The 26,138-nt window shown below is 23.0% G+C and overlaps 7 protein-coding genes across 7 annotated transcripts; 3 read left to right on the forward strand and 4 right to left on the reverse strand.

Annotated features, from left to right (window-relative positions):
• Nucleotides 1-3,667: 3,667 nt before the first annotated feature.
• On the reverse strand, nucleotides 3,668-5,278 carry LOC128955926 (sterol O-acyltransferase 2-like). The gene is made up of 4 exons (XM_054301606.1): nucleotides 5,183-5,278; nucleotides 4,598-5,097; nucleotides 4,327-4,484; nucleotides 3,668-3,721 (listed from the first exon to the last, which is right to left on the reverse strand). Coding segments are annotated over exons 1-4 (714 nt in total). The 5' UTR covers nucleotides 5,185-5,278.
• Nucleotides 5,279-7,593: 2,315 nt separating this feature from the next.
• On the forward strand, nucleotides 7,594-8,298 carry LOC128955927 (THO complex subunit 4-like). The gene has a single exon (XM_054301607.1). The coding sequence runs from the start codon at nucleotides 7,594-7,596 to the stop codon at nucleotides 8,296-8,298; it is 705 nt and encodes a 234-aa protein (XP_054157582.1).
• Nucleotides 8,299-9,640: 1,342 nt separating this feature from the next.
• LOC128955929 (oxalate decarboxylase OxdD-like) lies at nucleotides 9,641-10,708 on the reverse strand. Its single transcript, XM_054301608.1, has one exon. The coding sequence runs from the start codon at nucleotides 10,706-10,708 to the stop codon at nucleotides 9,641-9,643; it is 1,068 nt and encodes a 355-aa protein (XP_054157583.1).
• A 3,251-nt stretch (nucleotides 10,709-13,959) lies between these two features.
• On the reverse strand, nucleotides 13,960-15,308 carry LOC128955930 (oxalate decarboxylase OxdC-like). The gene is made up of 2 exons (XM_054301609.1): nucleotides 15,283-15,308; nucleotides 13,960-15,058 (listed from the first exon to the last, which is right to left on the reverse strand). Exons 1-2 carry the CDS (start codon nucleotides 15,306-15,308, stop codon nucleotides 13,960-13,962), a joined length of 1,125 nt encoding a protein of 374 aa, XP_054157584.1.
• A 341-nt stretch (nucleotides 15,309-15,649) lies between these two features.
• Nucleotides 15,650-18,726, forward strand: LOC128955931 (lysosomal protective protein-like). Its single transcript, XM_054301610.1, has 4 exons — nucleotides 15,650-15,695; nucleotides 17,315-17,812; nucleotides 17,897-18,124; nucleotides 18,245-18,726. The coding sequence occupies exons 1-4, from the start codon at nucleotides 15,650-15,652 to the stop codon at nucleotides 18,724-18,726; spliced, it is 1,254 nt and encodes a 417-aa protein (XP_054157585.1).
• An 864-nt stretch (nucleotides 18,727-19,590) lies between these two features.
• LOC128956429 (venom peptide isomerase heavy chain-like) lies at nucleotides 19,591-21,095 on the forward strand. Its single transcript, XM_054302169.1, has 4 exons — nucleotides 19,591-19,978; nucleotides 20,063-20,407; nucleotides 20,683-20,764; nucleotides 20,839-21,095. The coding sequence occupies exons 1-4, from the start codon at nucleotides 19,614-19,616 to the stop codon at nucleotides 21,001-21,003; spliced, it is 957 nt and encodes a 318-aa protein (XP_054158144.1). The 5' UTR covers nucleotides 19,591-19,613; the 3' UTR covers nucleotides 21,004-21,095.
• Nucleotides 21,096-21,830: 735 nt separating this feature from the next.
• On the reverse strand, nucleotides 21,831-22,770 carry LOC128956166 (uncharacterized). The gene is made up of 2 exons (XM_054301848.1): nucleotides 22,577-22,770; nucleotides 21,831-22,279 (listed from the first exon to the last, which is right to left on the reverse strand). Exons 1-2 carry the CDS (start codon nucleotides 22,703-22,705, stop codon nucleotides 21,893-21,895), a joined length of 516 nt encoding a protein of 171 aa, XP_054157823.1. The 5' UTR covers nucleotides 22,706-22,770; the 3' UTR covers nucleotides 21,831-21,892.
• Between the last annotated feature and the right edge of the window lie 3,368 nt (nucleotides 22,771-26,138).

Genomic DNA, 26,138 nt, shown 5'->3' on the forward strand with positions numbered 1-26,138 from the left:
ATACATTCAATGTCTGATTGATGTATTGGTAATGCATTAAAACAAAACCCAATAAATTATGTAAACCAAAAAAAGCAAACATATAGGAGCCGAGTGTCGGGTATACTATAAGATACAAAAAGTCATACATCAGATCATAAATCCATTGTTGGCTAATAATAGCCGTTACAAAATAACGCAAAAAATTCAATAATAACAACGTATCGACTATTATGATACACAATAATCGTTTAATTGATATTTTACTAATAAAATAGTTGTCTAAACTAGAAATTATTACATAGTTGTCAACACTAAATCTTTCAATTTTATTTATAATTGAATCCATTTTTATGATCTAATAATGTTTTTTAATTATATACTTTTTCTATACTATTCATAAAAATATGATAAAAGATATAAAAAATTAAGTTATTATATCAATATTAAAATATTATTCAAAATATTTAAACAGTATAAATAGACTATAAATTTATTATTACTAATACATGTATAAATATAATAATAGATATGTTAGTTTACTATAAATTTTAATTAATATTAAGCAAATATTGCATAAATATATAAAGTTTATATTGTAAACAAATTCTAAAAAAAATAAATGTCAAAATTATATTTTAATTATAATAAACAAAAAATAAATATTAATAGTTTAACTATAAGTTTCATTTTTTATTAAAAAATATAAAATAATTTTAGACAACATAAAAATCGAGGCCAAAATATGTCCAACCACAAATACTAAATTTATTAAAAACAAAAAATTATATTTAAATATAATATTATTATTTCTAAATATTATTTTAAATAATAATAATAATAATAATACCAATGTTTGAGGACAACAGCCATTATTACGGGCCGACCACTCCATAGTATATATTGTAAACAATAGTGACAAAGAAAATATTATTCCCATTATATGAATAATATTTGCCAAATTAGTGGGCAATTTAATAAATTTGCCAAATATTATTAAAAAACCTATAATATTAGAAATATTATAATAAAGTTTAACATACTGTGTAATAATATTCAATCAAAAAAACATACTGCCACAAAATCCGTAAATAACAATAAATATTGGTATATAAAACTTAAGGACCACTGCTATCAGCAATTCATGTATAATTGTCGACAATATCATTACAATAACTATTGTCAAGTGTTTACTACTAGTAATCCTAATGACCGGTTGATAGAGATATGCAAACAGCCAGTCCTGGACCACAACATTCCATTGGCGTAGGAATTCCTTAGTGGTTGTACTCGTCCACCACTTGCCATAGAAATATCGGTCACCAAACCCGAGTAATTCGGCCCACATATTGAGCCAACAGTGCCAGAACAGGTAGAATATTGATGCACCCAAACCCATGTAATAAAATGTACGCATAGCTATCGATTTAAATATATTATTAAACCGATATGATTGGCAACCAATGTCAATGATGTCGATAACAAAATAGTGTCGAAATGTTACCAATGCATAGATTATTAATACAATTTGTGTAAAATGATATAACACAAATTTCCAGCTAATTTTATTGATACTATGGAAACAAATATATGTAATGCATAGTTATTATACACAGTATTTAGCATATTGTAAATGAAAATTATTCAATTAATATTTAATAGATATTACCTGGGATATTTGTTTCTATAGATCATTGTGGGTGCAAATAAAAAATATAATAATTGATATAATGTTGGCAATGAATGATTGTTTGAATTGTGATTAACAATATAAAAGTAATGGATTTCAAATATATATGACACCAATTTCATACATATGCGATACTATTAATAAAAATATTAAATATAATATTTTTAATTAATTAAAACATACCATTTCAAAAACAATTATGATAGATGAAATAACATTCAAATTGTTAACTATAATAAAACAATTGATCAGTATTAATATAACTAAAATGTATGTTACAAAAATTAGCCAAAATAATATATTTAAGTTTTGAATATGTTCATTATATATTTGTGACAAATAAATTTTTAGTCTAATTAATGGATAAAATATAATAAATATTGATATATGTAATAATATCCAGCAAATTAAGCCAATGTATACATCATTGAAGCACCATGATAAAAATGCAATATCACTTTTTAATCTAAATAATAAATTTAATATCATAATATGTTAACTATTTTATTTTAAATTATATAAATTTTAAAATAATTATTGTATACTAACATATCCGGATTAAACACATAATTAATTGCTTGAAATATAAATATAGTTAAAAGTATTGCTATGAATACGTTGAGTCCTGTTTTTGCTATTATCTCAGTTTCGCATAAATCACTAGAAATATACAGTAAATATATAATTAATTCATTTGTTATAATTAAAATTAGTTATACAAATTATTAACAAAAAATATACATTATTTTACTTACGTAAATATTGAATTTTGTATTTTAAAAACTTTTTTTGAGTAATACTCGTTAGTATTATTATTATTATTATTATTATTATTTTCATCATTAGCACTTGTGTCTAAATCAATAATCTCCATTTTCTACTTTTTTTAATTTAAATAATAATAAGTTGAAAATTTAATAATATATTTTTATAACATAGAAAATATTTTTATGTCAGTTTATTATACTAAATATAATATTATTATTATAATAGTTATTGTATTAATATCACAAATTTGTTAACTTATACTAAATTATTTATTAAAATTAGGTAACAATTTTTCAAATATGCAAAAATATAAATTATAAAGTAATCTTACAACAGTTGGCAAATTAAGATATTATGAAATTTAATTCATAAAAATAATAAACACAAAAAATATGTTATAAATACAATATTTTAAATAAATTTTTATAATAATATCACTTTAGTTAGCAATTTGAAATAATTATTCAACAATTCATCAATACTAGTTTATATAACTTATATCATAAAAATATCATAATTTTATTGCTAATTGCATTTTATATTTTTTCCATTAAGATAATAAAATACAGTATAACATACAGTATGTATTGAAAATAAATATGTCTAATAAATACAAAGTAGTTTCATTATTTGTCTAAATAACCTTAAGCAAAAATATCAAATTAAGTAAAATTTACAGTATTTTTAATATTATCAAAAAAATAAAATATATTTTAGATGTAGGATTGATAAATAAAATGAAGAATTTATAGTAATAATTAATATAAAAAATAACATAAATATTTTTATGTATACAATAGACAAAAATAATTTTGATTTATAAAATAGTTTATTATTTAGATAATTTTAAATTTAGTAAATATTAAATTAAATAAATATTTAGAGAAGGATTTTTTTATTTGAATATAAAAATAAGTTATACATTTAAATCTGATTAGCATTTAGTAGTATCAAATAAATTTAATTTTAAATATTAATTTAATGTTAATAAATATTAACTAAATGTGTGAAAACAATAAAAAAACATTGATTAAATTATATATAGTATTAATATTGTATATTGAAAAACTTGAAACTATTTATTAGATAAATATTTAGTCATAACAATAGACATCAACCTTTAAAAAAAATGTTTATGAATAATTAAAATTTTTAAAACATTTTAGTAAATCTTAAAACTTTTCAATAAAAAACAATAAAAAAATCCGTTTTCAAATCAATAAAAAAAATTTATAACTGAATACATGACAAAATTCGAGGCCAAAAAAAATCCGTCAACGAGTCCTGAAAACAAAATATAATATAAATTTAATAAAAAAAATATTTATTTATTTACTTAATACTAAAGATGGGCAAATAGAAAGTTTCTAATAAATTTCCGAATAAATTTCTATAGAAATTTAAGTGTATTATTATACTATGGTGATCTCATATCTATAGATATTGTAATACTATATTAATGAGACATAATACTATACATATATTATACTAAATAGTATATAATTATACAAAATGAGATACCTATATATAAAATAACTATAATTATTTAATAATAATCAGTTTTGTAAAAATTTTGGTTATCATCCTAATATACAGTATATAAATAAATTTATATTATATTTAATATAATTAAATAAATAACATTTTTACTTTAATTAATAATTAAAATACTAATACTTATATTTAATTATTACTTGTAAAGACAATGTAAAAGCAAGTTAACAAATATCGAGAAAACAAAATTAACATGGGGATCCCATAGATAGAAATTTTTTTTAGAAACTTTCTAGAAATTTCCCTATTATATTATAAATTTTTATTTTTGCCAACACTACTTAATACACAATATTTTATTACATAAAATAAACTAAACAACAAAAAATATTTACCAATTTTTTTGGACAAAATCCATTATTACGGGCATACCATTCAAGTGTATAAATTGTAAAAAACACAACCGGACCCATCAATAGTGCTATTATGTAACCTATATTTTCGAAACCATGTGGAAGTAAATGTACTGTTTTGCCAAATATCACAAATATACCTATTATTACAAATTAATTGCAAATAATTATTATATAAGTATTTAAATAATATTTTTCTGCAAAAATAAATAGAGTTATATATTTGAATAATATCTATATTAACGACACTTACTGGTAATAATACCGAATACAATGATAAATACTGGTAAATAAAAGCGAAGCATAAATGAGGCTATCATTTCATGAACTAAAGTCGACATAAATATGACCACAAATATTGTAAAACTATTATTATGTGTGACCCGTAATATCGGTTTATAGAGATAGAAGTATATCCAGTCCTGGACTATAATATTCCACTCCCGGAGCCACTGTTTGGTATCGACACTTGTCCACCACTTGCCATAGTAATATCGGTCACCGAACATGACCAGTTCGGCCCACAAGTTAAGCCAACAGTGCCAGAACAGGTAGAACAGTGTTCCTCCCATTACAAATTGATAAAATGTGCGCAGGGTTATCGATTTTAACATGTTTCTCAAATGATACGATTGGGAACCAATAGTTTCCATATCGATTGCATAAAATTTTCGAAATGATACCAATGCGCTTATTGTCAATAACATTTGTACTAGGTGAAATACTATGAATGACCATTTAATTTTGGATCTCCTTTAAAAAAAACATATCAAATATGTAAATCGCATTAAAATTGGTTTGTGATTATAATAATGTATAGAAAATTATTTAATATTACATTGGATATGAATTGCGATATATCAATGTGGGAGCAAATAGGAAATATAATAATTTTGAAACACTTGGATAATCATTATTTTCATTGTTAACAATAAAGGCATAGTGTGTCTCAAAAATATATGACCAAAGTTTTAAACATATGCGATACTAAAACATTAAAAATAATTAATAATTTTTTATATCCATTTATAATTTTAATGTATATTTACCAATTCTATGAGTAAAATAAATGAAACAATTGGTCGCAAGTTTGTGAACATAATATAAGTATTTACTGATAATATAACAACTATTATATAAGAGACATATATAATAGCAAATACACTGCCAATTGAACAAAAATGTTTAATATATTTATGTGACAAATAAATTTTCAATTGATTCAATGGGAAAAATATTATAAATATAGATAAATGTAATAATATCCAACAAATAAATCCAATATGAAAATCGCCAAAGCACCATGATAAAAATTTTATATCATTTGTTAAGCTAAATTAATTAAGTAAAAGTTGTTATTATTATTACTAATTACTTAATTAATAAAATCAAATTAATAATATAATAATTAATAATAATTACTATACTATTTTATTACTAATTACTTACATTTCGGGGTTAAATACATAATTGATGGCTTGAAATGCAAATGTTATCAAAAGTGTAGCAATAAGTGTGTTAATTCCGGTTTTAACAATAATATCATTGTCATACAAATCACTAAATATATATTAAATTGATAAATTGGATAAAAATTATAGACTATTTTTAAATATAATATATAATTATTTATACATACGTTAAAATTGAATTTCGTGTTTTAAACACTTTTTTTGAATAATATTTATACTTATTTGTTGTTTGTTCCGACACTTCAATTATTTCATAATTATTTTTGTTATCAAAGTTATTTTGATTGTCATTTTTAACATTATTATTGTCACAATTATTAGTATTAATAGTTTCCATAATTATAATATTGAAAATAATAGCTTTTAAAAAATATAATATTGCTTAAAACTAATACTTTAAAATGTTCATAAATAAAAAATCTTTATATATTTCACAAAAAAATATTTATAAATTATTAATTATTTCCACTATTATATGTTAATTGTTTTATTTAATTTCAATTATTTATTGTATATTAATATATTAGTATAAACATGTTTTATAACATTATTTTATTGATTCTGATAATTTTAATAAATACTGTATATTAGGAATACAACAAATTTTATAAATTAAAAAATATTTCACTTAGCAATTATCAAAAAATACCAAGAAAATTTTATTTTAGTCAACACATAATATATTAATAATTCATTTTTGTTTAAAAAAATACCCTTAAAATTGAATATAAAAAATTAATAAAATTGTATTGTATTAAAATTTCGTCAAATGTGATGTCAATAGATATAAATTTTGACATTATATTTTATTACAAATAATTTCAATGTCAATTAATGTAGAAAACTTTTAAATATAAACATTATTAATACAATGTATTATATTATAACTATAATATAACTTGTGTAGAAAAAATAAACTAAAATTAACGTTAACTTTGAAATTCAGTTAAGATTTTTGTTTGTTTCAAAACAAGTTTTATAATTTTATTTTGAGTGAGTAAAGTATGATATCATTACTATAGAAGAGGTTCATAAAAGAGGTTAAACCTTTAGTCCGGTGCTATAAATGTCATAATAATTTCTGAAAAATAAAAATCCAGAACCACTACATTCTTCAAACATAAATACTTGATAAATGGGTACAGGTTTTCATTTATATATATTGTATATCAAGTTTATAATGTAATGCAATACCATAATCGGTCAGTTAACTTGAATTTTACTTTTACTGTACTGTATCATATAATAGCAAATATAGTATTAGTCACATTAAAAATACTTAAAAATATATATAATGCTGTATAAACTATAGCAAAAAATAAAAGGTATAATAACCCACAAATATATATATATTAAAGTTTGTTTGTCTCTCTTATAAAGTGTGCACAAAATTTAAAATTCAATATTATCTAGTTTTATCATTAATTAATAATTACTTTTTATTTTTATTTAATATTACTATTTAAAATTACTATTGAATTTTATACTAAATTTTTATTTTTATTTTGTGCACATATTATACTTGTTAATTAGATATAATAATTTTTATAACATATAGTTTAATTAAAATAATTTTATTTAAAACATTATTATTTTAAATATAATAGATAAGAAATAATTTTATAGCTAATATTATATAATGTATATATTATATCAATAGTTAACTAAATAGTCTATAATTAGTTGAACATATATATGATTGTTATTTGAATTGTTTGACAAAAATTTCAATCAAATATATATTGTTAACATCATTGAAGACATCAAAGACACCGAAATGTCTAACAAATTGGATTTTTCGTTGGAAGAGATCATTGCCAGAGAAGGCATCACATCTACAAAAGGCAATCACAATGAATGTCACAAAGAGATAACAAACAATAAATTTGACCAAAATATTGCCAACAATGACAATGTATTGAAACATAAAAATAATTTTACAGACAATTTGATGGCCAAGAAAGTAGTGGCCAATGGTAACAGATCGGCCAAAAACATCCAATTTAACCATTCATGCGGTCGTATCTTCATTGAAAATCTCGAGCACAGTGTCGTTGACGGAGACATTCAGCAACTTTTTGAAGCTTTCGGTTCACTCAAGAGATCGGCTCTTAATTATGATCATAACGGTCGGTCAGCCGGCACTGCGTTTGTTGTGTTTGAACACAAAGCCGACGCCATTACTGCTGTTAATAGTCTTAATAAGATTACACTCGACGGTCGTGTCTTACAAATGACATTAATTGATGGCAACAGTTCTTCATTTCGTCAAAAGTCAGGTCCGCATCAATCAAATCTTAATGCAAGACTCAAACCACAATCAAATGTGTCGACTGTTGGCACCAAAGCTGGCGATCTTTGGTCTAATATAGCTATGAATGAAACTATTGAAAGTTGTGACAAAAAAGTCATTCCCACTACTGATGATGACTTGAATGTAGATATCGACAAATATTTGGCCCAAAGAAATGCTACCAAATAGTGATAATATAGTATAATATTATCAAACATATAATTTGTTTGTTTTTAAAATCAATATTATTTTTATAATTAAATATCATTTATAAGTTGTTGTTTTTTTTGTTAACTAAATAAATTTTTATTTTTCTTAATTCAAACAATAAAATTTTTTAATCATTTTAATTATAATACTTACATTTTTGAATACATTAATACAATTACATTATATTGATATTTTTGCAATTATTGTAAATATTTTTTACATTACATTAACTACAAATCATTATATAGGTATAAAACATTTTGAGATTTACTAATAATAGATAATTATAATAGAGTAATAATATAAAAATTAAATATATATTTATAAGTAAATAGTGTGTGCTATTATGAATATAAATTTAATTAAATTTTTATGATTATACATAATATTAATTATAAAAACAATTTTTTATTATATAAAGTATTTCAGGTTTATTTTTATTACTAAATAAGTAAACAATTTATTATAACTAAATAAAATAAACTTATTTTTATATTTAGTTAATCTTTGTTGAGTGTTAACTCATCTAGAAATTTATTTTTGTTATAAATAAAATTTAATTATTTGCATTTATTTAATTTATTAATAGAGTATTTTATATATACTGTATATATATATTATATATAAATTTATATTATTATATTTTAAATATAGTTAAAAATATATATTTTAAATATTCTATCTTTAAATAATTATTTTTCAATTTTATAAATTAGTTATAAAATAAATAGAATTAAAAATAGTCAATAATTAAAATTTTAGTATTTGTAATTAAATTTTATGATTAATATTTAAACATTTTTTGCAATATTGTTATTGTATAATCTAATTTCAGTGACATTTATTTTAATTTATATATTTAAATAATATAATCATAATATACAAATTATTATTGTATAATTTTCCATAAGAAATTTCCCATATAAGGCATATTATTTCTTTATAAAGTTTACTAAAAATTACTTTACTATCAAGTGTTAATTGACGACATTATTAAACTACTGTTTATTATTCATAACCGGCTATCACTAATAAACAAAATATATACACCAAAAAAAAATTATATATTATTTTGTTAAATTACTAATAAACATTTACAATCTATTTATAAATAACACCAACTGTTGATAACAAGTTTCTTACAAATTCAAACTATAGGTTATTAATAATTATAACTAATTAAATTATTAACTAATTAATTTTTAAACTGTATAATTTACTATTACAAATGCATACTAGGACGGTTACATATTGAATATTTAATTAAATTAAAAAAATATATAGTTAATTAATAATATGATTAATAATAGTTATGTGATATTTATAGCGGTCTGATAACTGCTTTGAACTTTTCAATAGACGTAATAAACGCTTCTCCAGTACTGATGTGTTGGTTAACCAGACGACTAGGTGTATGCGCCAACCATTGGGCCAGTGAGACGTCCTCGAAATATCGTGTGGGAAATACCTCCAAAAAGATGACATCCTCGTCGCCTATGTTTTCAATCCAATGAGGCTGTGATATCGGTATATACCCGACATCTCCCTCTTGAAAGTTCATAGTGCGGGCCATTTCTGCGGCGGCAAACACACCCATTCGTGCCTTTCCTTTAACAAAGTAAGTCCATTCGTCATCATTTGGATGCCAATGAAGTTCCCGCAGTCCACCCGGTTTTAGTGTTACTATAGCTGCAGATATGTTTCCCGTACTAGTGATGGGAAAATTACGGGCGTCTACTATACGCACTTCACCGCCAAGTCGTGTAACATTAGGCGGCATTTGACTCGCAAAGAAGGCATACGTTTCGGGTACAAAACCAGTCTCTTGACTAACCTCTTGCTGCTCAGTCAGCAATGATCGGGGTAATTGGGCAGGAAAAATATACAGTTCCTCGTGAGTCAAATTGCCGAACGTCGAGGCCGGCACTTCAAAGTTTTTGGCCAACACATCCTTAGGTATGTGTCTCATCCAATCACTTAACAAAAATGTGGTGAACTCATTGAAGTTGCCATCATTGAAGACCAACAAGAAAAAACAACCTTCTTTTCCGATGCCCTGTATTGAGTGAGGAATACCGCCCGGAAATAGCCAAAGATCGCCAGCACTGACATCATCGATAAAAGCTCGGCCCTCCTGATCCACTGCTGTTATACGGCACGTTCCCGATATGGTATAGGCCCATTCGGACTGTACGTGCCAATGAAGCTCACGTACGCCACCCCTGATGAGTCGCATCTGGACTCCGGCCATCTTTATGGATATTGCAAAATCTCTTACAGTCACTTGTCGTGTCCAACCACCACCATAGACGGATCGGTGCGCAAACGAAAACGGGTATTTAAATGGTGGCTGTCCACCATTATCCGTTTTCGGTGGCCATACACTCATTGGATTTTGTGCATCCAATAAATCATTAAAATAGGGTGTCTCACTATCCGATTTATGTTGGTGTTGGTATTGTTGGCCGTATATCACATTTATTATAAAATATAATATTAACACTATTATTGCTATTTGAAACATAGTTTTTATATTTAAAATATGCGGGTATCATAAATTTATAAATATTGTTTTACTATAAATATCACAGATACTGAATGTATATTATATTTATATAAAATATAACAATATTAAGTGAATAATAATATAATATCACTGTATATTAGGAAATGACATTAGTTTTTCAAATTTAATTACAGATTAGTACATTGAAAATAGAGTAAAAAAAATAATCTCTAATAAATTACTAAAAACTTTTTGTATTATTCAATGCACTTTATAAATATTGTATACGGATTGTTAGTTGTCTTAAATACACTTTGTTTGTATTTATTGGTTAAATTAAAAATTATTATTAAAATAAGGTTACCATAAAAAACAAATAAAAACAATATCTATAATTAGCCAAAAAAAAATATTGATTAGTAATTTTGTTTTGTTTTTTCAATTTCTCTTTTTTTTAATCTCAAAAATTACTTTAATAATTATTATATTTTATTCATATGATATATAATAACTTGTTATATATTTATAATTTAGTATTAAAATTATGTACAGAAAATACATTATATTTAAATCCTTGACATCGATAATATTCTTGAATTTAGTGCAATGACTTAAAACAAATTTTGTTTTAAGTTTCACTAATGATATTTAGTTTAATTAAAAATTGGTACCTTTTATTAAATAAAATTTTAAAAAGTTTAACCAAAGTTTATATTAAAGCAAAAATATCTAAATATATAATATTTGTTTTTAAAAACATAAAAACTAAAAACTATATAATACAGTATTTATCAGAATATATAATCTCTTATTTTCTATTTTACAATAATATATGAACGTCTAATGTTTTAAAAGTAATCACTAATAATAATTATTATTAAAACTTATTAAAATATTATATATTTAGATTTTTTACAATATAAAATTGATATTCATTGTAATTAATTAGATTATCTTACTTTTAATAATTTATTTTTTAAAAATTTGTTACTATTTATATCGTTATATATATGATAAAATAAAGATTTAAAAATAATCTTTAATCTCTAAAAAATAAGTATTTTTTATTATTTAATTAACAAATATATTTTCCTGATTTATTTATTATACAATTAAATTGTAATGAAGCAATTAATAAAGTTGTTAAAAATAAACTATAAAATTTTAAAAAAATTTTTGAAACAAATTAATATAAATTTTTATTTTTTGAATACATATAAAATATTAATTGAAATAAAATAATATTTCTAAATATAAAAATATTATATCATTGTTCATTAATACTATATATCATCTATATGTCTATCATATTATCTATATATTACAAATCATATTTGTTTCATCACTTTATTTACTATAAAAATCCATTACATTTATACATTTTAGTTTAACCTCAACTCACTATATTTTTTATACATTTTTATAACTATTTAATTATTATTGTAATATTAATTAATATATTAATGCATTTATTCATTTAAATTAAACTACAATTGTATATGAGATTTTACATTGAACTTTTTGACATTAATAATACTTAAATTACTCAATTTATTTTAAGTCGATTAGTAAATAAAAAGTATAATTTAAAATAACATTATTAATGCCCCGATTATTTAGTAAATAAAAGTTGTCTGTATTCAAAGTTACAAAAAACATGTAAATATTAAATTAATTGAGTAATTTATATGAGTATTTAAATCGTTTATATATGTGATTATGAAATTTAATTAAAATGTTCAACTAATATATCAAATAAAATAATAATATAATTAAATATCATATAGTACTAGTAAAACAATTATCTGGTACTGAAAAAAAAGTAAATATCTCTCAAAATAATTAACGGATTTTAATACGATTTGTTTTAAAATAAAGGTTAACTCATCCGATTGAAACAAATCAATTAAAACATTTAACAAAATATTTATAAATTTTAATTAAAATGAAAATAGACAAAAAAAATTTTATAAAATTATGTCAATAATTTCATGACATTCCATAACATTTATCTCTAATGTCTCACCATTTCCATAGCATTTGCTGGAAATTATAACTTTTTACTTAAAATTATTTTTTATATATAAATAACTAAATTTTTGTTTTTATATTTTAATTGATTTATCAATTGGATGAGTTAACCTTTAATTTAAAACAAATCTGTTAATTATTTTGAGAGATATTTACTTTTTTTCAGTACCAGATAGTTGTTTTGCTGTATGTATTTAATTATATTATTATATTATTTAATATATTAGTTGAACATTTTAAGAATTAAAATGTTTTTATATCAAGTATGTTGTTATATCATTATAATTGTTATATATTAAATTTTAATAACATCAATAATTTAACATAACTTAACTATTTAATTAAATCATTATATTTATTTTCTATATTTATTGTGATATATTAATAATATAATCCAAAAATACAGTAATTTATTTATTTGTAAAAATAAATTACTGTTAATTATTTGTTTTATTAATATACTTTACTATAACTTTATAGAAAATATCTAATAATCTCACTTTAATTTTTAAATTGTTACCGGTTTAACTTTTTTATCACATATGATAAGTTGATATCAATATATCAGTATCAATATAATCAATTTAATGTTAATCATCATATGTTTAATATCATCTGACAAAATGTTACAATATTACATTTTTAATATAAAAATTAACTGTAGATATTTTATTAGTAATATATGTATTTTTTTAAATATGTATGTTTAAAATTACTGATAATTATTGTTATCTTCAAAACTTGCTGTTAAAACCTAATTTTTTATCTTTATATAATTTACTAAAAGTTAAATTAGTAATTAAACAGTTCAATTTATTATAATGTTTCTTTATATAATTAAAAAAAACATTTGTATTAATCCAAAAAACCTAATTTAATCTTAAGTATTTTAAATCTTACTTAAAATATAATTTAAATTATAAAAAATAGTCTATAATTAAATATTTTATACATTTATTTAGTAATTTGTTGCTTAGTTTTTTTTAAAGCAAAAATATTTATTATAACAATATTATTGAACAATTTATTATATTTATTACAATAACAACTATATATCTTTACAATAATAATATAAATAACAGTTTACGTAATTATATCTAAATCTATGGTCTAATTACAGCCTCTGTCTTATTGATGGCTAATATAAAGTCTTCACCGGTAAAGATGTGTTCATCGACGAGTCGGGACGGCGTGTGAGCCATCCATTCGGCCAAAGAAATGCTTTCAAACATCGGGACACCAAACACTTCAATGAAAACTACATCATCGGTGCCTATATTTTCAATCCAATGCGGAGACGACTGTTCAATATAGCCGACGTCTCCCTCTTCAAAATTCATAGTCCTGGCCTTACCTCCCGAAGCAAACACACCCATCCGAGCCTTACCCTTAAGGAAATAGTTCCACTCGTCGTCGTTTGGATGCCAATGCAGTTCACGAAGAGCACCCGGTTTTAGTGTGACAATAGCGGCGGCCATAGTAGTAACGGGAAAGTTGCGGGCGTCGACCACTTTAACAATACCGCCGTTTCGGGTAATATTTGGCTTCATTTTGTCAGTAAAGAAGGCAAACGGGTTGGGAACCAGTCCGGTAACAGCCGAAGCCTGTTTGCGCTCCACGTCTAGCGGTCGCGGCATTTGAGAGGCAAATATATACATCTCTTCGTGTGTCAAATTGGCAAATGTAGACTCTGGGACCTGAAAGTTCTTGGCCAGTATGTCACGGGGCACGTGTCGCAGCCAATCAGTCAACAGGAAAGTCTCGAATTCATTGAAATTTCCGTCATTGAAGACCAACAAGAAGAAGCATCCGTCGTCACCGATGCCTTGAATCGAGTGGGGAATACCGCCGGGAAATAACCAGAGATCTCCTTCTTTGACATCATCGACAAAAGCCCGTCCAAGTGTATCGATGGCCGTAATCCGGCACTGACCTGATATAGTATAGGCCCACTCAGAGCTCACGTGCCAATGAAGCTCACGTACGCCGCCGCGAATCAGTTTCATTTGAACGCCAGCGGCCTTCTTGGCTATCGCCAGATCGCGGACAGTCACCTGTCGAGTCCATCCACCGCTAAACACGGCTTTGTGTGCAAAAGAAAACGGGTATTTGAACGGTGGTTGACCACCATGGTCAGTGCCCGGACCCTTATTGGAGGCCGGGTTCTGGTCATCGAGAACTTTATTAAAATATAGGTCGTCACTACCGGACACACATAAACCAATCAATGAATTGGTTATTAGAAATAATATTTTTAAATATGTGTTAAACATTTTTTAATAGACTATTTTATGTCTATTAGAAAGTCTAATGTCTATAATAATTGTTAATTAACTGATGATTTATAATTACTGAATCTCTTTATATATAAATACAGTATATATTAATATATACAGAATATTATAGAGACATACGGTATATCTCACATTAGATATAGTATGATATAAGTCATAGATAGATGTTTCAAATTTTAAAAACATTATAGAAGTTTGATATAATAATGATAAATGCTTTTTTGATATAATTCAATAAAATTTTAATACAGTGTACCAGATAATTAATGATACAAAAAATATAATTTACATTAAGCTATACTACTTATGCAAGTTTAAATATTTAATATAACACTACAATTTACTTTAAAATTATATTGCTTACATTTATTTAATCTTAATATTAATTTAGAATTTTTTTTTAGAATAAATATATTAGTATATATCTAATAATTATTGATTTTAAATAAAATGTTTATTTATTAAAAAAATAATAATATTTATTATTTGTGACATCATTATGACACGATTGCTAAAGCACCAAGTTCAATTGGTTTGCACTTGGCGTATGTGAATAGTTAGCTAAAATACATATACAATTTTGACGTGTGTTTATATGTAGCAGTGTCTAATTAAAAACTACCGGTTCACAATGTATTCACAATATTGTAGAGTATATCTATTTTTAGCTACTCTAAAAAAACTAGTTTCCAATTAAATAAAAAGTAAAAACACTTAAAAATATCATAGAAAACAATACAAATACAATACAATATATCTATACAATATATCTATACAAATACTAAATAAATTGATAAAAATGTTTGTAATATTTTTACCATATTTAATGAAATTTTATGTTATTATTATTATTTCCAATTGTTCATAATAGATTTAATGAAATTAATAAAATAATACAATAAATAAATGTGTGATATTTTTGAATATTTTTTTGTTATTGTGCAATCATTAAATAAATATATTTATCTTGAAAACTATTATCTTAGAATTATTTTTTAGATAATATACAGTTTTCTTAAACTTAAAAATTAATATTTTTTCAATATTTAATAATTGTTTACTGGAAAATACCATATGAGAGAATATATGGATCATGGTGATTTTCTCATTAAACACATATTATTGCAGTGAACTAAATTGAATATAATATCTATATGTGCAATATATGCAGATAAATTAAATAATTTTATTAAACAATTAACTTATCTATTATCATTTGCAGTCAACTAATAGTTTCTCTATATAATTTAGTTAACTATTTAAATATAAAATTTTATATCAATTATAAACAGTAAAACGTATTTAAATCATATAAAAGTTATTATGTTAACACTTATTATCGATAGTTGTAATGTAAACTATTATATTATATTTTATATATCACAATTAATATTGTTAAATTATTATTATTATTATTTATTAGAAATAAACATAAATTAGAAAATAAAACATTAAATTTTTATTACTAATTATTATTTTTTTTAATCATAATCATTAGTATGTAATATTTAGTGCATCAATATTAAAACAAGTTATTGTGTGTGAAATGTATAATTTTTCAAAACAACTTTAAAATTTAAAGTATTTTACTGAAACTAAGCAATAATTTAATAAATAAATTGAAATTCAATAATTTTGTCATAATTAGCAAATATTGCACTTTTCCTACATTTATTGCTCACTAAATATTTATCATCTATTTTTAGATCAAACTTTTAATGTTAATCCACTTAATAAATGACAGCTTTGTGTCATACATTTTATTCATACATTAAATAAATTAAATTTTAATATAGTTTTGCCAATAATGTATTGCTTAGTAAAAAGTTTTTTTAATATACAAAATTTAAATACAAAATTAATTTTAAATAGGATAAATTACTTAAACAATATAAAATAATTTATTTAATAAATATATAAAAATAATTTTATTAGATATATCTAAAAAATATATGGGTTCTTATCATAAATAAGTTATGCATAATTAAATTCAATCAATTAAATTTATATCATATAATTTATATGTTAACTTCCCGTTAAAATAAATAAATTTATGAAATCATTATTAACTAATTTATTTTATTGTAATAATAAATAAAATCAACAACAAAAATGTTGACTAAATTATTATTAGTTGTATTAATAATAACACAATATTTATTAGTAGTCCTGTGTTTTGCCGACGATTTGGTCAGTCATTTACCTGGACTAACAAATCCCATTCCGTTTGGCTATTATTCCGGTTATTTAGATGAACTGCCCGGTCGTCATATGCACTATGAGTTTGTCGAAAGTAACGGCAATAACAACGATTCGCTGATAGTCTGGCTAAATGGTGGTCCCGGTTGTAGTTCATTGTACGGATTTTGGTCAGAAAACGGACCGTTTCGTGTGACCACCACTGGTGGCGATGATGATGATAATGGACAGACTGTACTACTGGAAGACAGTAACAGTTGGAATAGTTTAGCAAATATACTATATCTAGAGTCACCAGTAGGTGTAGGTTTTAGTTACTACTCGGATAATAATACTAATAATAATAATGATAGCTATGTTAATAGCGATAATATGACAGCTGATAGCAATTATTTGGCACTGAAATCATTTTATCGCAAATTTCCTCAGTATAGCAATCATTCACTTTATCTAACCGGTGAAAGTTATGCCGCTGTTTACATACCTATGTTGGCCATCAAAATAATCAATAATAATGATAATAATAGCAATGATATTAATTTGAAAGGACTGGCCATTGGTAACGGAGCGTTCAATAATTTACTATTTCTCAACTCGAGAGTACATTTTGCTTATAATCACGGCTTAATTGATTACGAGGAATGGCATGACTTAGAAAGTGAGTGTTGTTCGTGTAGTGATGACGACAGTGGACAGGTATGCACTTTTCATCACAACAACAATAATAGTCAGTGCAATGTTGCCTATGATATCCGATTAATGCTTTCAAGAGATGGTATTAATGCTTATAATATATTAAGTGATTGCAATATTATTCAGTCAATTGATATGAGAAACAAGAGATCAGATATCAGTGACCGATATTATTATGATTTAAAACAATATTTTGATATAGACTTTGACAATATATTTGATACAAATAATAGTAGTCGAAAGATACCGGTGTGTTTTGAACAGTCATTTCAGACTTATCTTAATAGGCTTGACGTTAGAGAAGCTTTGCATATACCATCTCATGTAAAACAGTGGGTCCAGTGCCAGGATGTCAATTATAATCGCCGGCTTAGGTATTGGGATATGTCATCAGCTATTCGGCAATTGTTGGCATCAAATAAATTACAATCTTTTATCATATATAACGGAGACATTGATATTGTCTGTGATTTTATGGCAAATCAGGAATTTGTTGAATTACTCGGTCTGAATGTGACACTTGACTACCAGAGATGGCTCATCAATAATAATACTACTGTTGCCGGATATGAGAAGCGTTACGATGGACTCACTTATATGACAGTCAGAGGTGCCGGTCATTTGGTGCCAAAGGATAAACCGCTGGCAGCTCTTGAAATAATTAGACGATTAATTAGTATATAACAAAATATATATTATTTCTATTATTATTTAACATTATGTAAAAAATTGATTTAGAATATTCAATAATGATATTATTTATTTTTTAGTTATAGATTAATAATAAAATTTTTTAATTATCATAAAAATTATATAAATAACATAATCATCATAAATAATAAGTTAAAAAACATAATACTTGTTGTTTTTCTATTATTTATGATCATAAATTTTTTATAATTAAGATCCGTTTTCATATATTAATTTTATAATATTGAAAATATATGAAATTTTTTAAATAGATAATATAATATTAATATAATAAATATTATTAAAAACATATTTATTCAATAAAATTGCCATAAAATTGACATCAATGACACACAGCATACTTGAATTAATATCAAATATATGACAATTTCAATGTTAACTCTGAGAAATCACTTTTGCTTTAATTATAATAAAAATAATTCTGTATTATTAAAAACGTTATAAAGATTTAATATTTTTTTAACAACATTACAATGTAATTATAAATAGGTATTTAGACAACTCATACAAGTTCACGTTTGCGATGATTAATCAAAAAAATAGAAATTAAATAAAACATAATTTTATTAGTGATTGTCTCAAAAAAATAACTGTATTTTTACAATATCGACAAATTATGATATTTAATATGCCACACAAAAATTATAATTATTCTGTAGAAAATATTAGGTATTAGTTATATTAATACTATTATTTGTTATGTTATTAATAATATTATTATTAACATCAAATAATAGTGTATAAACTGATAAAAACACTAATAACTGATTTTTTCAAAAGTAATAATTATATCAATTATATTTATAAATTGTGTTCAAATTTATCTAAAACAGTGTACTATAAAAAAAAATCTATTGATAATGAATATTCATACAATGTTTTGCCAATTGTTAGCCTATTTGGGCATTACATGTAACAATGAGTCACCATCCCATCCAATAGTCAATCCACAAACTGTTGGTCCATATATTAGGCCAACTAACGGTCCGATTAGGCCACTACTTAACAATGGACAAAATTGGGCAGATAATTGTGGTCTACCGATTAACGGCAGTCAACCAAAATTTTTGGAAACTAAAATAGTGGGCGGTGGGGTTGTCAATATAAACAACTATCCCTGGCAGGTATCACTACAGCGAAGGACAACCTATGGTTTCTATCATTTTTGTGGCGCTTCTCTAATTCATCCCCAGTATATATTAACAGCAGCTCATTGTCTACAATGGTATTACAGATTGAAAATTATTGTACAATTTTATTAGGCATTAGTTAGTTTTAAAAAATTTAAAAATTAATTGATATTTTTTAGGGGAGTCCGTCATTCACGACTAAGACCAGATGCCAGGGAACGGCTAAGAGTTTTAGCCGGAGTTGAGTCGGCCAGTGATGTGTCAAAGGGTTTATTTATGAGAGTAGTCGACGCTATCATACACCGTGAGTTTGTCAATAAAACGGGGAAAAATGACATCGCATTGATTAGACTGGAAAAGCCTATCTTATTGATGAAAAACAGATCCATTAATACTATATGTCTGCCCAAACCTAATGAACCACTTAATAGACAATTGATTGTTACCGGTTGGGGAACAACAGCTGAAGACGGAGAAGCTTCATTAGATTTGAAGGCAGTAATGGTACCATTAGTATCATCAAGGTAAATTTTCTATAATCTATATAAACAATAAAAGTATTAAATAAATTGTCACTAAAAATCATTAGTATTACTAAAAATTTTAGGCATTTTTATTTGTAAAAGTATTGAGTAATATTAATCATTTTATCTTAATAATAATATATACATGAATATAAATTACGATCTCTACATTATTTTACATTTTGTAAACTGTTATAATATAAAATATTTATTTTTGATAAATGTAAATTTTTGATTTATATTAAACATTGTTTGCTAAAATTGATTTCAAATAGAGATTGTGTGAGTGTTTATGGCAGACAGTTAGCCCCACGGGTTGAGATATGTGCCGGTAGTGAGGGTAAAGACGCCTGTCAGGTATCGGACCATTTATTTTGTGTTTAATGTAATTAAAGAGTGATATAAAAAAACATTATTTTATTAAATTATAGGGCGATTCTGGCGGACCTCTACTTCAAATGGACAGAAATGGTAGGGCTAGTCAAGTGGGAATTGTATCAGAAGGACATGGATGTGCCCGAAAAGGTTTCCCGGGAATATACACACGGGTGGAGGCATTTCTCGGTTGGATTAGAGACGCTATGCTTGTTATTTAGTTTAGTTAGTAATTAGTTTTTTTTTTGTATTAGTTGTTTTTGGTAATTATAAACAAAAATAATTATAATTATTATTTAGCATAATTACTAATTTTATTAATAATTAAAAATTCTATGTATGTATACATATTTATTTTGTTACTTAAAAAACATTAAAAATGTTGTTATTTAATATTATTGTGAATTTCTACTAAAGTTAAAAGGAAATTATTATTATTAATTTATGTAATAAATTATTATGAAAAAACATATTATTTAATATTATTCACACAACAACAATAATAATACTAATAAATTATTAATAATATATAATAGTATATGATTTCAAAACTTCATTATTAATTCAGTGATAAAAGGCTTGAGGTTGTCGTACAATAATATTAGTTAAAGTTAAGTAAAAAAAATGTTTATGAAATGCTGTATATTTTAAATGTCACTTTTAAAAGTTGCGAAATATTTCAATTTAAATTTACTTTTAAAAAATGTTATGAAAAAATAATAATAACTAATTTCTATTATAAAATATATTGTAATATATTGTAAATTAATTTAATAAATGATATATTATTCAATAATAAATGATATATTATTCAATAATAAATGATATATTATTCAATAATAAATAAATATCATTGTATATTAATAATACTGCTATTTTTAATAACAAACAAAAAACTTTTTAATAATAATAATATATAATATATTTTATTTATAATTATTACTATTATTATTACATTTAATAAAGTATATTTAATAAAATTATAATTTATATTAATAATATATTACAAAATGATTATGAATATTATACATGTAGTATTTATGGTGTAATTTACAAATAATTATAAACATTATACAAATAATAATAATAATGTTATTAATGTCATAAATGTCATCCGGGTCTATGTGTTACCCAAACATCGACACCACATGTTTGTCGACAATATCCCGAAGCCTTTCGACAGTCAAACGCGTAACAACAGTGTTGAACACAATTACGTTGTTTATCATCCGTACCCCTGGCGTCCCAACTCTCATCAAAAAACTCTTTATCGCAAACATATTGATTGCAATTCATTTGATTGGATTGTTTGCCAAACTTGTTGGGAACGACATTACATTTGCGCCGACACTGGACTAATGTTCCCCAATTGCGACAATCAAATGCCAGACAACAGTGTGCAATACAATTACATTTACCACGAGATTCGTGACAATCCTTTCCCTCATCGAAATAGTTTTCCGTACAGTTTAACTGACAATTGCTTTTTGGGATCAACTGAGTTATTAACAACAAACAGCATATGTTATAAAAAATATATTAATTATTTAGCAAAATATTACATAAATTATATATTTTTTTTAGTTTATAATAATTAAAAAGAAATAATTTAATAACTTTCAATTGCTAACAAATAAAAAAATTAATTCATAACTCTATTAAGCTTACTAATTATTTAATTAACACTATTTGTTTCAAAAAACTGTATTTATTTTTACTACAAATTAATAAAAATATTTTAATAATTAATTTTTTATTTAATTATTTTTTTTTTTAAAATGACAAATAATTTACCTGAACATCATTGACAATGCTATTTGATGGCAGTGTATGCAGTGTTGGCAATAGACAGTGTAGTAATCCGGCAAACAGTGTAAGTGTTTTCTTAATCATTGTCGTGTGTGTGCACAACACTGTTATCATCACTTGGTTTTTATTGACAAAATTTAGCCACAAGTCATATATTATTATTATATGCACACAAACACACACTTAAGTAAATAAATAAATAAAAATAAAAATAAAATATATAATTTTTTCTACTTTAATAATTATATATATATATATATGAGTAATATAACTGTATATACATTTGCAGTTTATGTAACGCTTATTTTTTTAGTCATGAACTAAATCTCATTGAGAAATTGATAAATAATAATGCGATAGATATATGAATTTTTAATATTCAATGTATTTTATATATTCAGTGAGAAAAAAATATTAATAATTATTATTATTATCTCAATTTCACATCCATTTATTTATGTTGCTTATGGCAATGGGATTTTAAAAAGTTATTTATTAAAAATTAGTTTATAATCAGTTTGTAATTTATTTTCATTTATTAAAACACTTTTTTATTAACAAAAAAATATAGTTAAATGACAAATTGAAAAGGTTTTTCACATAAATAATTGATACATTTACTGTATATTATTGAAAATTCAATTTATTAACATTATTATTATTATTATTACTGATTGCCTATAAAACTGTGAATTGAGGTAAAGGTTATCATAAAGATATATCATAATTCATATATTATTACTATTGATATCTATTTTTTTAAATATAGTAATTCAAATAGTTTTTGTTTTATAAATTACTTTTATTATTTATAATTAACTTTTTTATACTGTATATATAGTACTGTAGATAAGAAAAGTTGATAATAATTTAAGGATCATTTATATATAAAAATAATTACATTTCAAAAAAACTCTACTATTATAAATAATTATGTTAACAAATAATATAAGTTTATATTTTATAATAAGTTTACTAATAATACTATACTGATAAAAATAAAATATATTTATAATTTTTACAAATTAATTAATTTACTGATAAACAAAAAATCCTAATTTTCTCACAAAATTAACAATATAAAAAAAATAATAAAAATATATATAATAATAAACATATTTTATTCATATTTATCTAACTATTTCACAAGCAGCTGTATTAATATATTTATTTTTAACAAAATATTTATTATATAATAATTTATAATATCCTACTGTAATAATAATAATATAATAATTTAAATAATTGTGTACTAAAAATAGTTTTTAGAAAAAAATAGTAATAAATAATTACTGACGCTTTGGAGGTCAGTCACTGTTCTATGTGTTTATATAAACAGGTATTTCGTATGGAAAGTCCAGGTGTCGGGGAGTTTACATTGCAATTAAATTATTTGTCATTTTATTTTTTTAAAGTTTATTATAATAAACAATATATTTATTGAAATTATTATACAAATTGTGTGTTTTATATCATTCATTCATTTCAAATATGTGATTCACATTATGGGTTTCAAATGAATAAATTTTTCTTAAATTGCTTTTTAAATACTTTTTTTCATAAATATGATCAATATATTATATATTATAGATTATTTAATAGTTATTGTTAACTACTACTTACTAATAAAAAATAATAATATCATAATTATATTATGATTAGTTATGTAAAATTTCTCAGAAAGATTATATACAGGAATATATAAATTATAAAGTACAGTAAATTTCACTATAATTTTCTTATCTTATTTAAAATGTTTAAACTATAAACAAATTAAACTTTTTGACAAATATTTTTCAATTTACAAATTTTATTCATAAGTAAAAGTCATAAAATTTATTGATAGAAATACTAATACTAAGTTTTTAAATAAATTATTTGATTAGCTTATATAATTTTATATTAACATTAAACTATTTGATCTTTTTATTATTGTAAATGTGACAAAGCTAAACAAGTTTAATTATTTAAGCAAAAATATTTTTATAAAGTTTTAATTTGGTAATTAAATAAAATTTAAAAAATATAAGAAAATAATCTCTATGTATGTATGTATAGTTTGTAGGAATATTTTTACTTAAAATTGACTACAATTGAAATTTTATTTTGTAAGCAATTTTTTATATGACTATATGATTATAAAATTTATTACAAAAAAAAATTATTTAAATTGAATTGACAAGAAAAGACTTTAGATATTTAATTGATTTGTTTCAATGATATAAATAAGTGATCACTAAATGAGTAATTATCATATAGTTTCTTATAAACTTTCAATACAAACAAAAATCTATAGAATTAATAATATATTTTTTTTATTACCAAATAATCTACTTTTTCTAATTTTTATTGTAAAAATAAAATATTATGCTTTCATTCAAAAAAAAAATATCCCAAATAAAACAAATGATTTCAATAGATAATACATTAATTAATTATTACAAACTATTAAAAAATCAACAATAATTTTGTTATGTAATTAACGAGCAAAAAAAATATTTTAATTAAATTAAAAAAAAACACACGCGCTTAATATAAAAATTGTCGAATTAAATTAAATAACGCAAATAACAATTACTTTTTTAAATTAAAAAATTATTTGCAATTAAATACATAAAATATTGATATCATATTTCTAGATTGATTTTTTTTTGAGTTGAATGCAAATTATAATAAACATATAAATTTGTCAATAATGAAACTTTTAATTACCAATTGTGCAATTGTTACGGCATTAGTGGGATTTTTGTCTATTAATTTTATAAATATTAGTAATCCATTTGTTAGCCGACAACGACTGAACTATTTTAAGCACCGGACCGGCAATTATACTGTTGAGAGACGTACTGAAACACTTGGTCTCAAATATTATGTAACACAAGAGTTTGGCCTACAATATGACGAACAGATAGTAAATATTGAGTCGGAAATTGAGATCCAATTTGTTGATAAACTTTATGGCAAATGTTTGGTTGAATTGAAGGGCAAAAGACAGTTACTTTTGGGTGCCGTTAGCTTTGGTGACAAACAGTTCATACAAATGACACGTCGCTTACGGCTAACGTCTTGTCCAGAGTTCGGACAAAAATCTATCGTTAAGTCTATACTTTAGATAACTACAGTATATCTAAAGATAATGATTTAGTTTTTATTTGTAATTATTATTATTTGTAACATTTATTGCCATATATTTCTATAAATAATAATTATTTTATTTTTCTAATATAATGTATTAATTATGATAATATATGTTTTAGTTATTTATTAATTAGCGATAATTATCTAAATCAAATGTTAATATATTTAGTTAAAAGTTAGATATTTTATACATTTAGTACATTAAGTAAAAAATAATTGTTATTTATTATACTATAATATTTAGAGGATATTTTACATCCTTTGAACACTTTTAAAATATAATATCTGTTTTTTATTTATTTATAATGTTTTTATAATATAAAAAATTCTGGTATTGATAATTTGTATAACATTTTTATATAAGTAGTAAAACGATTAATTCAAGTGTTCAATCAATATTAAATTATAA

Source organism: Oppia nitens, unplaced genomic scaffold (assembly GCF_028296485.1).
Source record: "Oppia nitens isolate AA-2021 unplaced genomic scaffold, nextdenovo-longstitch-racon4-pilon3 scaffold2_pilon_pilon_pilon, whole genome shotgun sequence".
Taxonomy (NCBI): Eukaryota; Metazoa; Arthropoda; class Arachnida; order Sarcoptiformes; family Oppiidae; genus Oppia; species Oppia nitens.